At 44.6% G+C, this 12258-nt stretch overlaps 1 protein-coding gene across 2 annotated transcripts in view; it reads right to left on the bottom strand.

The window, feature by feature from the left end:
* LOC121088038 (vasoactive intestinal polypeptide receptor) overlaps positions 1 to 12258 on the bottom strand; it is a 116084-nt gene that overhangs the window by 90390 nt on the left and 13436 nt on the right. The window contains exon 1 of one of the 2 annotated variants that reach the window (XM_040593665.1): positions 8431 to 8767. The exons of the other annotated variant lie outside the window; for it this stretch is intronic. Coding sequence (XP_040449599.1) covers positions 8431 to 8475 — 45 coding nt within the window. The 5' untranslated portion in view covers positions 8476 to 8767. Of the gene's footprint in view, positions 1 to 8430; positions 8768 to 12258 lie in introns of those variants that run through there. 2 annotated transcript variants of the gene reach the window in all.

Genomic DNA, 12258 nt, shown 5'->3' with positions numbered 1-12258 from the left:
TTTGGATAAAATGCAAAATGGTTTATCAAAAGTAAATCACGGCAATGTAACTGATAGCTTTTTTTTGAGAAGGTTCCTGGGTTGTTGGGTTTTTTTGGAACGAGGGAAATCAGTGGATTTAACCTTTCCTAACTTCAGTAAACCGACTGATGGCATGCCAAAAGGAATGACTGCCTGAACGACAGATATGGGGATTGATACAACAACTGGAAGGAAACTCCAGAAATGGCTAGTGTGAAGGCTGCAGGGATGACAGCAGAAACACAGAGCCACAGGGAGGTCTGCAGTGGTATTACTTAAAGATCCATTGGCTTCACTAAAGATGGAATGAAATGTAGTGATTAAAAGAGAACAGGAGAAGAGGGAGCAAGCAACAAAAAAGCAGTGAGAACCTGAAACCTCTGCTGGAAACGACAGAGCAGAAGGACCTGTTAGTTGATTGAACTTGAGCGATGCTGGACCACGTAAACCAAAGTTGCCCAGCTAAATATTACAGGCAATATACTCTTCTCCACATGATTTCTGTCTCCAGCCAACACCTGTTGGGGCATTTTCTGAACATCCCCACAGAGGACAATGCTTCTTGGTAGCCACAGTGAGTGGAGTGGTGCAGAATCCCTCACACATGTGCACACATGCCTGCAAATGTCCGAGGCAGATCTGCCTACAACTAGAGATGGGAGTAAGGATCATTACTAAAGGGACAGAGAGGGATAATTTAAAGTATGATGACAGTGATGACAGTCCTTTACAGCCACCTCCTCCACACCTTAGCAGCCCCTCCTGCCTAGCAGCTCCTCATTCACAGCCTCATCTTTCCTGGCTCCCCTCCAGCATCCCTTGATTCTGTATGCTTGGTCACATCAAATCAAGACAGCAATGATACAAGATGGCTGCCCCAGAAACTGCAGTCCTGCAGGTTAGCTACAATAATGCTGGAAAGCCAAGAGGAGCTAAAAAAAAAGAAAAGAGAAAAAAAAAAACCCAACAAAAACAAACCATAGGGAAAAAGATAGCAACTAACCCCAACTTTGCTTCTGGAGAAGAAAGTATGAAACTAAGGCAAAAAAACATTTTGCTGACTCCCCAGAACTTCTTCAAGTATGTAAACTGAATTAGTTGAGGGACAGGCAGACACATGCTGAGCAGCAAGAGCATCAGTGAGGAGCACAGGGAACACCTACTTCCACAGCATTCACCTCCAGAAGGGTGAAAGAGGGAAGAAAAGGAAAACCGCTGTGAAGAAACCAGCCCTACCTGTGGCTTATCCATCCTTTGTCTTGTGTGCCTTTCAAAGGCTGACTAGAATATGGGGTAACAAAAAAGGAAGGTTTCAGGTGTCCCTTTGATTTCGCTGGGCTTTCAGTTCTCAAATGACCCCGTGAAGTGGAGCAATTGCAGACTGACACTCAGCTCTTCTGTGCATGCACAAAGAAACACAGCTCTGCACAGAGCCAAGAGTGGTCATTTTTGCTAGTATGGCCTAGGAACCTACTGATACTCTCTCTGGTACTGAGCAATGATTTCTGGTTTTGACAAAACAAATCTGAGAGTCAGATGCTCTGGCAAGCTGAATGCAAAAGCCTAGCCCCAGAAAAAGCTCAGTCCTGTACTACTGACACTGGTATTATGCCTCCAGCTAATAACATAATCATGGCCTGATTAACTAATTCTCTCCACTTGGAAGCTGGTGGAAGCGCATCCAACATAACAGCAAATTAACATAGGTGTTAGATATTCCTTAAAATTATTCTTTTAACAACCTGTTCAGTAATAAAATTGGCCAAAGGAATATCCTAATATCATTCAATGCATGGATTTAGCAGAGGCATCCTGGCGACTACAGATCAGGTAGTGTCTAGTGCTATCTAATTATGGAATTACAGAAACTTTGGCTAGAAGGGATCTCTGGAGTGCTTTGGTCCAGCCTTCAGCTTGAAGCTGGACTAGCACCAATGCTACTCTTGCTCAGCCACAAATTTATCCAGCCAAGTCTTAAAAAGCTCCAAGCATGGAGATTGCACAACCTTTCTGAGTGACTGTTTAGTTGCTGCACAACCCTCACAGTGTAGAAATTGGTATTACTTGTAGGTGGTCTTCAAGTACCTTTTGAATACAACTGTGGGAACAACACAACTTGAACTCAAAGAGCCATACCATCACGTCCCATACAGCAAAACATCATCTACATATTAAGAGTAATAATGAAGAAATTTAAATTGGGAGGCAGTAGCCTTTTTGCAGGGTAAATTGTTAAGACACAAACTTCAGTCAAAAAGATTTCTATTGACTTGGAAACAGCCAGGATTTCACCTAGTTTCCAGGTAGCTGGCACAATATACACCCTGGCTAACCGACTCGGCAAACATTGAGAATGGCATTATAAGAATGAATAAAGGTCTGGAAAACCTGCTTGTGCCAAACAAAACATCCCAGCTAAACCTAGAGAGAGAAACAAAACAGTCTAATCAATTGCAACCAGCAAATGCCTAAAGCATAAGAGGATTTCCTACCAAGGATATCTATTTAATATGAAAAAAAACCACAACAACCAAACCAAACCAAAAAGGCTTAACAAATTCCTGTGACTGAATTTTCTAATGAGACAAATGAGGATTAGAAGTAAAGCATTGCTTGGAAATGGTTTAACACTGACTGGCACGATTTACCAGAAGTGTCTTTCAGGACTGTCCCTTCAAATCGTTCAGGTCTGTCTGTACTGCAGGTCCAAAGCAGAAACTAATGGTTGGGGCTATGCAGATGGTCATACTAAACTTCACAAAACAGATGAGCTCCAGAGGTCCCTTCCAACCTCAGCCAGCCTGATTCTGTGTGAAAACAAGCTAGCAAGCATATTCACAGATCAAGGGCAAAGAAACAAAAAAGAGAACCAACAGAGATTAGGAGGGTCCATAAGGGACCAACTATTTTATCCCCGTGTGATACGTAAGAAGTGCCAGTAATGATTTCTGACAAGCTTTTGTCCCATCCTTTGTCAAGTATCCCCAGTGACAGACTCCACAGTGTCCTTACAGACCCTAATCAATTCCTAGGCTTCCCTCTGCTGACCATCAGAAAGATTCTGCCCGTTTTGTGAAACACTACATTTCTGTGGCTGCAATTTAAGGCCCATATTCCTACTCCTACCCAGACCGGTTAAGGACAGCAGATTTTTATCTCTTGCCTCTTATTTGCAGTAGTGTTTTCACATACTCAAATACAAGTTGTGATTTATCCCTGCAGCATTCTGTTTGCCAGAACAAACTTCCCCAGTTCTTTCAACTTCCCCCCACACCACAGCACTTTTCAGACCTTTTATCTGAATAAGCTTTTTTTTTTTACCTTAAAAGTTTCTTCAAGGGCTTTTACCCCAAAGTGGATACATCTGCTCCAGTCAAGTCTATCAGGGATCCCTTGCCTCTTTAACCAAAACACAAGTTTGGCTCCAATTTATCATTTACGTTACTCACTGCCTAATATAATCAGCAGCCAAACATAAAATGGGAGTTCTTACAACACATCCACGTGTTCGGCCCCTCCTCTGAATCGTTGACATGGAAAACAGACTAAAACAGGAAAAAAAAAAAACCTGAGAAATCCTGATTTTGCAGGTGGAGAAGAGAACCTTACAAAGCTGAGGAGGACAAAACGTTTCATCAAAAGCAGGAACCAAGAGTAACTCTTCCAGGTCCCTTATCTGAGTCTTAGTAACAAAATCACCTTTCAGCAAATTCCAACAGTATCTGTGCAGCAGGTGAATGTCACACTCCAATGAACTTTGTGTCACAGAGTCACAGCTGAACAGGAAAAATAAACTGCAAGCAATAACATCACCCCCTGGGAGAAGCAGAAAAGCTATCAGAAAAGGGCATCCCCCTTCACACCCTCCGACTCCCTAAATGCCACAATTATCTCTTGGATATATATCTTCATGTTGAAACAGAAGGGTAAAAATACAGCTTTGCTCTGCAAAAGCAACGGCAATGGATTAAAAAAAAAAGAAAAGAAAGAAAGAAAAAAAAAAAAAGATTTGTTCAGAAACCCCAGCATTCCCTTATTTTTGTTCTCCATTTATTCAGCCCAGCAGCTCCACATGTGAACCTCACGGAGAGCTCCCCAGACAGGCGGCTTCGCAGCACCCCTGGGACTCCCCCTGCTAGAAATAAGGAGTGGATCGCCTTCAGGCATCAGGAAGCTTCAGCACCGAAGGAATGGAGGTAACCAGGGAAATGATTCTGCAGAAAAGACATCTCCATCTGCTGCGGTTTTTATTTTTCCCCAGGGCTGGTACAGCTGACCAGGAGCAGTCAGCCAGCAGAGCTTGACATCACCCCTAAACGCAGTCACCCTTGACCTGACCCTCTCTGTCCCCGAGCACAGCATCTCTCCAAGGGAGACACTTAACACACTACATTACTGCTCCTGAAAATGCCTGGTTTCCACCCTGAGCTCTCTGTGGGATTTCAGCAGCAGTACACGTTGATGTGAGCAGTGCAGGTCTCCAGGGAGCTGTGGGCAAAGCAGCGCGAGATCTCCTTGGAGCAGCCATGGTGCACCTACTACCCCAAGGCACTGCACCTCTGGCTCAAACACAGGCACCCGCCGTGTAGGCGCCAGCACTCGCACGGCTGCAACGCTCGCTCTGCTTCCCAGATGGCCGAGAGCTCCTCCAAGCACCTGACTCCAGCCGAGATGGCTGTAGCTCCTCACGCTGTGTCCCTCCTGCCCAGCTGCCTGGGCCCTGTCAGTACATTTATGATCCATGATATTCCTTTGCATTTTGCCTACAACACCTTCACATGTTAGCAACGTCCTGCCTGGTCTTATTAGGCGCTAAATTCAGGACGCAACTGGCAATAAGATGCCACCTGCCCAGCCATCCACATGCACAATGGATGACTAACAATGAGTCCAGCCAAGTGTCTCCATCCAAGGAGGATAAGTCTCACAGCTCCAAGAAGCTCTGGATGTATGTAGAGATGAAACTGTACAAGCAGAGTTAAAACCCCATTAAAAGTCCCTCTGCAATAGCTCAAGATGCCATCAAAGCTTCTAGACTCAGAATGCCTTAGGGGAATAATCAAATAACCCAAGCCATCTTAAAGCAATTAAGGTGGATAATTTTTAAAAAATAAATAATAAGAATAAAAAAATCAAGTCCGTCTTCCCTCCAAAGTTCTATCTTGAGCAGAGGTTTCCTGGCCACATTACAAACTTCTGGAAGTCACAGGTTTCCCGCAGAAGGCACTTCAAGCGTGGACACACAACAAATGTATTCCAAGAATTTTTCTAAAAACATTAACTGACAAACCCCAGCCAAGTCCTTAAGCTTGACATCCAAATCACATGAATAGGAATATCATCTATAAACTCAGACATGTCTCTAGAAACAATGACACCGAACAGGAGATCCTGTTTGCATGTATTCTACTTACTGAAAGCTGAGTTTAATATAATGCATGTTTCTTTTTTCTCTCGCATTATGAATTGTACTAACCATAAACCCACTAATGAAACAGCACTTAAATTGTTCATAGCAATGTTAGAGCTATCTCCCCATGAAATGAATGAAGTTCCCCTCTCAGATCCTCTCTGTGATCTGTGGGAAATTTCACTGCACTGATTATAATGTTTATTAAAAGTTGATTTTTGAGTAAACAGTTGTAGCAAATTAATTGCTGCACTTACATGCTCTTCTCTGTCGATCCTTCCTGCCTTTTCAGGGAATGTATGCCTATACTTTCAGAACGATGCCATTAAGATGATGCCATCTTTTTCCCACTTCCCGCTTCTGACCTGTATCTTCCAGAAAGCAACTCCAGCATCTTGTGGTGCCCCATTGAAATATCCCCATTGTCCCCCAGATAATGCTTCTGCAATAAACCCTGTCTTCACTTCTCTTGTGATGCTTCCACAGAACCTTCCCCTCCTGATGGCCAGGTACCACCGTGATGATGGGGCACCTCCTGCCCCACCTGTCCCTGGTTGCCCTGTTTGCACACAATGCTGTGAGACAGGTCATGGTTCTTCTGGAAGGACAGGACAGGCAGCCAAAGAGATAATGATCCAAGACAAGTGTGATTTCCCAATCCAAATGGTTAACTTTGAGTTAAACCTAATCTCAGTTCAACTATTAATTCAAAGGGGGAATCGGAAGCAAAAATAAATAAGTAAACCAACAAACCCAAACCCAGCAATATGTACTAAATGGAAGAGAAATACAGATGCAGAAATATAAATTATGTTCCATGAAGCTTAGAAGGACTACATGGGAACCTCAAGACATCAGGAAAAATCTGCTGCTGGTAAGAATAAGAGACTAATGAGAAGTTATTATTTGCGGGGGGGGGGGGGGGGGGGGTGTTGGTTGGTTGGTTGGTTGGTTTGGGGTTTTGTTGTATTGGGGGTTTTTTGGTGGTTTTTTGTTTGTTTTTTCTTTTTTTTTTTTTTAATGAAAGCGTTACAACAATGAAAATCTTACAGATGGTACAAGTCAGCAGAGGAAAGTTGAACCTGTGATTTTGATCTGTATTTGGAAAGCAGCGGAGCAACGTGCATGTGTCTGATGATGATGAAGCAGCTTTTTCCAGTCCGTTAGTAACAAAGGCAGATGTTAAACAACATCTACAAGAGATAAACATTTAAAATCAGCAGGCCTGGATAACTTGCACCTAAGAGCACTTGTAAAAGCTGGCAGAGAAGGGCTATTTGAACACAGCCAAATGCGAGAGCTGTACTCAAGAAAGAACAGATTCAGCGCAGACCTCCAGTATGGCAGCCTGAGTTCTGGAAAAGAGGTAATGTGGCAGAGGATTGGGGGATCGAAAGAGGTAAATAATTCAGCATGAACTCCCGGTACGTGCTGCTGAGAAAAGGCGAACACAGCTGTTTGCTGTATGAACTGAACAGTAAGAAAGAAGGTAACACTCCTTTCCTACATGGTATTGGGAAGGCTTGTGCTGCGACACTAACATCAGTCATTTTAAAAGGGCGATAAAGACCAAGGGAGGGTGTGGAAAGGAAGCATAAAAGCAATTAGAGGAGCTCTGCATCCTTCTGGAGCAAGACTTGGATGCCCTCACTATAAGGTCATCTCAGTAGACACTAGGCACCTACATTTAGGCAACTCAGGTGCTGAATGTCCTCAGAGGTACTTGGCTACAAGGTAATTCAACCTAGCAGAGCAAGGCACAACGGGACGCAAAGTGCAAACCTATGCAAATTAATAACTCTCCAGGTTATCTAGATTAACAGCTAGGGAGTTGTCCGTCTCAGCTCCTGAAAAGAAGAGCCCAACAAAGTGCAAGTTATGCTTTATCAGAAACACATTGTTGGACTCCATTTCCTGGAGGTACCTGGTAAAAATTAGTTGTTTTCAATAATTAGCCAAATAAAATAATCTACCCTTCCCATCAGAGACCACTCAATCTTAATCTAGCTATAACTGCACAGGCCTCCTGGGTTTCTGATGTCAGATCTTGGCCCAGGCATCGAGATGTTACATTCCACTTGGATTTTCTCAAATAGCTGCTGGCCTCTAATCATGGAAGCCCACTTACTCTGGCTGCTGTATGTTTGGAAAAAAAACACATATTCAAATAATGGATTTTCAGTAATGTTCTGAACTTCAAGAAGAGGAGAAATTGCTGCACAGAAGTCCTGACAAACTCCACTTTAGGGCCACTCCTGTTTGATTAACACTGTTTTGTTAGAAAAAGCCTAATCAAGGTCTAAATATACATGTCATGAAGCAAGAAGAGACAAAGAAAAGCCATATTGATACTGCCAGAGCTACTGGGTGCTGTCAGTCCCCAAGGTTTCATCAGCACTCTTGCAGTATTTTCCCTCTCTCCTGGCATGGTTAGTGCATCCCAGCCAACCAACCAGCAGCAGCAGGAGATTTCTAGTCATCTTAATTGCATAGAAAAGAAAGGTACCAAACATCTGCCAACCAGGAGACAAATAAATGAGAAATTCGACCTTTTCAGAATAGTTTCATGATTTTTGCTGCTGGTTTTGCTTCCTTAGCTTTTGGGGTTTCTGAAAGTGACTGGCAGGTATTGGTATTTCACCAGTGCAGACTGGTAACATCGAGCTGGTCTCTGTACACACACGACCAGACACAGACACTGCAGCTCAAGGCAGATTCCATTTGTCTGAAGTCTGCCACCCAGTCCCACATGAAATGCTCAAGCACATGGGCTAGCTGGTGTGAGAAAGGGTGTACGGGAGACCTGTGCCCACTGCACAGGCACTTGGGAGCCCTAAGCTGTCTGAAATGGTGCAAGACCCTACCCATGGGCAGCTAAATCAAACCTCAATGCTCCAGCAACCAGCCAGTTCTTATTAATGGATGAAAGGTGCTGGGAGTCTAGCTGTCCTTTGCTGAACATCTTCCTCTGTTCCAGTATATGGGAGTAAGAAACCCACCTTGAACAAAGAAGCTGTCCTGCTGTTGCAGGGAAGAGACACCATCCTTACTTTTCTTTGCTATCTCCTGGTCTTCAAAGCAACAACGTCCATGTCATCGGCTCTGGGTTTGCTGGACCCTACGAGCCCAGGCTTGCAGCACTGAGCCGGGGACACAGTGAACTCTGGCTGCATCTGCCAATTACAAACTATTTGGACGTACTTCACCTAATGAAAACAAATGGATTGTGCAATCCCTGTGACTGCAGATGTGCCGTGGGAGAGTTTTAACCCACTTGCTATCTTCGATGCCCGATCTGTACAAAGGAGGGTTGCGCTGTATGTGGCTTATCAGACTCATCTGGGTCTTAATCTGGGAAGACAGACCCAGAACACATCTGCAGTGCCGGGATTTCACAACCCAGTTGCTTTAATCTTCCTGTGAAGAGTTTAACCTCTTCCCTGAGGCTCGTCTATGGCCAGAGCTGAAAACGCATCTCAGTGGCGCAAGCTCATTCTGTCATGGCAGAGGTTGCTCCAACTAGGGAAGATCTTCCAGACAAGATAGTGCAGGCATTTGTCAATAGGCATCGTGTTTGAGGACAGGAGTCCTTAAGAAGCTCTTCCTAGCTCCACAGCCTACCAGCCAGATGAGTGAAACGTGACGATATTCTGCTCAGCAGCCTGTCCCTGACCACTGCAATGAAAAATTATGTTCACTGTGTTCTGGTTCTTGCCATTAACTTTCCCTAACTGGGTTTCCTGCCTCCAGGGGTTACCTTCCTGCCCAGAACATCCCATTCCCAGCCCCGCACACACTACTGAGGACTGTTATTTGTAGATAAGAATTTTATGGCACTTTGACATGGCACAAAGCTGGAATGCTTTTAAATCACAGCAAAACTGGTACTGGGATATGGCTGTGCCTTGCGCATCCCTCACAGGTTTATCAAGCTATGAGTATTTCTGCGAGAAAGCTTCTCCAAGTATGGAAATACTGCTTTGTCTCTCCATCTCATTCCTAAATTCCCAGGCTCAGGATCAAGGGAATCACACAGAAGAAACAATAGCAGCACAGGGTGAGGAAAGAGAAGAAGCAACAAAGCCTAAAATCAAATCTCAGTAGCTTATTACAAGGCATGTATTTTAATGTAAAGCCTATTAATTCAGTAATCATAGCTGTGTTTACTGTCACTTGTAACTGATGTGCTTTACATACTCGGAGGACCACAGGCGAGGAGGGAGAGCTCTTCCTCCACAGCTCTCCCACCCTGGGCAAGGAGCCACCTGCTGCTGCCTGCTCCCAGCACGCCTGCCCCGCTACACACCCAAAGCTCAGCTTTGCAAAGTGCTTGAGGAAAACAAAACTCAACGATCCTGACCCATGTATTTATAGTGACCCTCCAGACTATAATTGTGATTATGTGGACTGGAAAGACTTTTGTAAGTGAACAAATGAGGAAAAAATAATAATTAAAAAACCTTAAAAAATAAATATGCAAGACCTTTTGAGAGGTCTGGATGGAGTTTATCATCTTGCTGCATTTCTGGTCCAGCTGCTCTTTTTGTACATCAGCCTTTGGGAAAGATACATGTCTGTCATATCCTTGGTGATAGAAGTTGCTATCAGACAGCAGTTACTAGAGTTATGTGACAGCGGCATCCCATGCCACAGCTAAACAGCATGACCAGATAAGAGCAAACAATGTAAGTGAACAGAATAACATATTTTATTTTCTCCTGGGTGTACACCTATTTTCTACCAACCACGGCTAAATGTTCCCTAGATTTAGCCCAGCACCATCTCCCAGTTTTGCTCCACATAATTAAATACAGCATATGAGAGGGGACAGAAGCGAGGGAAGTGCTTTCTGCAGCATCACAGCACATCAAAACGTACAGCTCTGCTCTGAAAAGCCTTTGTTTAAAAGGCGACAAAGGTCAAGGTGGGCTCCTCCAGTGCAGCAGCCCCTCGGATGGCACAATTAACTCCTTGACACGTGAAGTCAAAGCAAGGATATCTTACTGGTCCGACTGAGGAGATGTGGGAAAACATCCCAGCACTTCTTCCGAGGAGCAGGGAAATCACCCTGACCTGGGATCCAAGCCACTGTGGATTAAAACTCTTTGGAATGAGAAGACCTTTTTTTTTTCTTTTTCTTTTTATATCCACAGTAATTTGCCACTTCAGTGGCATAAAAATTAAATCCAGCTGGAATGGCTCTTTAATTAAAATCATACTTTTCTTATCAGAGTGAGAACACTTAAATGATTACAAAAGAAACATGGAAACCTCTGGCATCCTGTTCCCCATTCCCCAGCCAGGCTGGGCAGAAAACTCACTCTGCTAAACCATGTGTAACCCTTTGGAGCCCATCCCATATGAGCTCTCCTCAGGCCATTTACAGACCAGAAAAAGTCATACAGGACATATAGAGTCTCTATAGAATGTACATACAAAAGCGTGCTCTCTCTGGCTGAACCTGCTGGAGCTCACTCTTGTTTTAATTTGCCGACTACTGGAAATTCCCTATGGAAGCAAAGAATCTCTATACATTTAATTTCAGATTTAATTTATCTTCATAGCCAACTGAAGGGTTTCCCACTGTCTCGAAAGCACCCTCAGGCCAAAGGCTGAAACCATACACCCGACCCATTCCTGGAAGATACACTCCACCATCCCACACCGGTGGTTAAGGTTCTCTTTTTTCCCCCCAAGCACTATCATCCAGGCTTGTTCCAGCATCTTCGTATTTTGCTGGAGGCCTCTCCATATGGTGCCAACAAAATTCACGAGTCATGATGTGGGCAAGGGTGGGTCACACAATGTGCCACCCACACACCATGAAGAGCACCTTGTGTGTCACAGCCTCTGGGCCACGGGGACGACTGCTGTTGTTGGTGCTACATGTGGGTTTCAGCCCTCCAGGGTTGCTCCCGTAACCATTTTCACGAGCATTAATCTCACAGCCAGACCCTCAGACGGCACGGCACAGCAATGTTAGCATCAGTGAGGCTAAGCTGATTTATTCTGGCTGAGGATGGTAACTGCAGGGTAGGATTTTCCCAAGCACAACTATTAGTTACATTCCTTGGGCTGAACGAATATGTGACTGAGTGCCTGCGTGCTTTTATCTTTCTGTTTTCAGTGCCAGGCCCTGCTGGGGAAAGGGATGTTAAGGCAGATGCTAGAACAGAGGTCTTGAACCCGTGCTGTTTGCAATGATCCTATGGGACTTTCCATCGGAACAGCACTATCACAGGAACTCAGCGGCATTTTTCTTACAGGCAGAATGGGGATCAGACGCTACTTCAGCTGGGAAAGTTCCTCCATTTTCAGCTCCAGTCAGACCACTGCAGCCACAAGGTGCTGGAATACAGAGGCTGAAATAACCATCTCCCAGACGAACCCAAGAACAGACACAGTAACGTCCAAGGGTCTCCCACGTAATGAGGACAAGGCAGTTTTACCCTGGCAGCGCCTTCTGCCCTCTCCCTCCTGGCGCCCAGACGTGCTGCTTGCAGCCACACCACCGAACTGCCACCCTTCTGCGGGAAACATAACCTGGGGGTAACCTGCTGGTATGCTCCACAGGAGACACCAACCCCCATCTCATTGCTCAGGACTTTCTTAGATTCTTAAATACTTTTAAACTCTAGGCTTAGTCCAAGATGGTATTTCCAGGCCTGGAAATTTTCTGCCCCAATTAAATCTGCTGCTGGTGAAGTGAGTTAGAGATCCCCAGGCTCTGAGACTAAACATGCTTCAAACTAAGAGTTGTGACCAAACAGCTTTCAAAACTGAAACTCTTCCACTATCTGATCTACGATTTAAAATACAGGTCATGG

Source organism: Falco naumanni, chromosome 4, assembly GCF_017639655.2.
Source record: "Falco naumanni isolate bFalNau1 chromosome 4, bFalNau1.pat, whole genome shotgun sequence".
Classification (NCBI taxonomy): Eukaryota; Metazoa; Chordata; class Aves; order Falconiformes; family Falconidae; genus Falco; species Falco naumanni.
The sequence above is the reverse complement of the archived record's forward strand: the minus strand, read 5'-3'. Positions and strand labels throughout refer to the sequence as shown.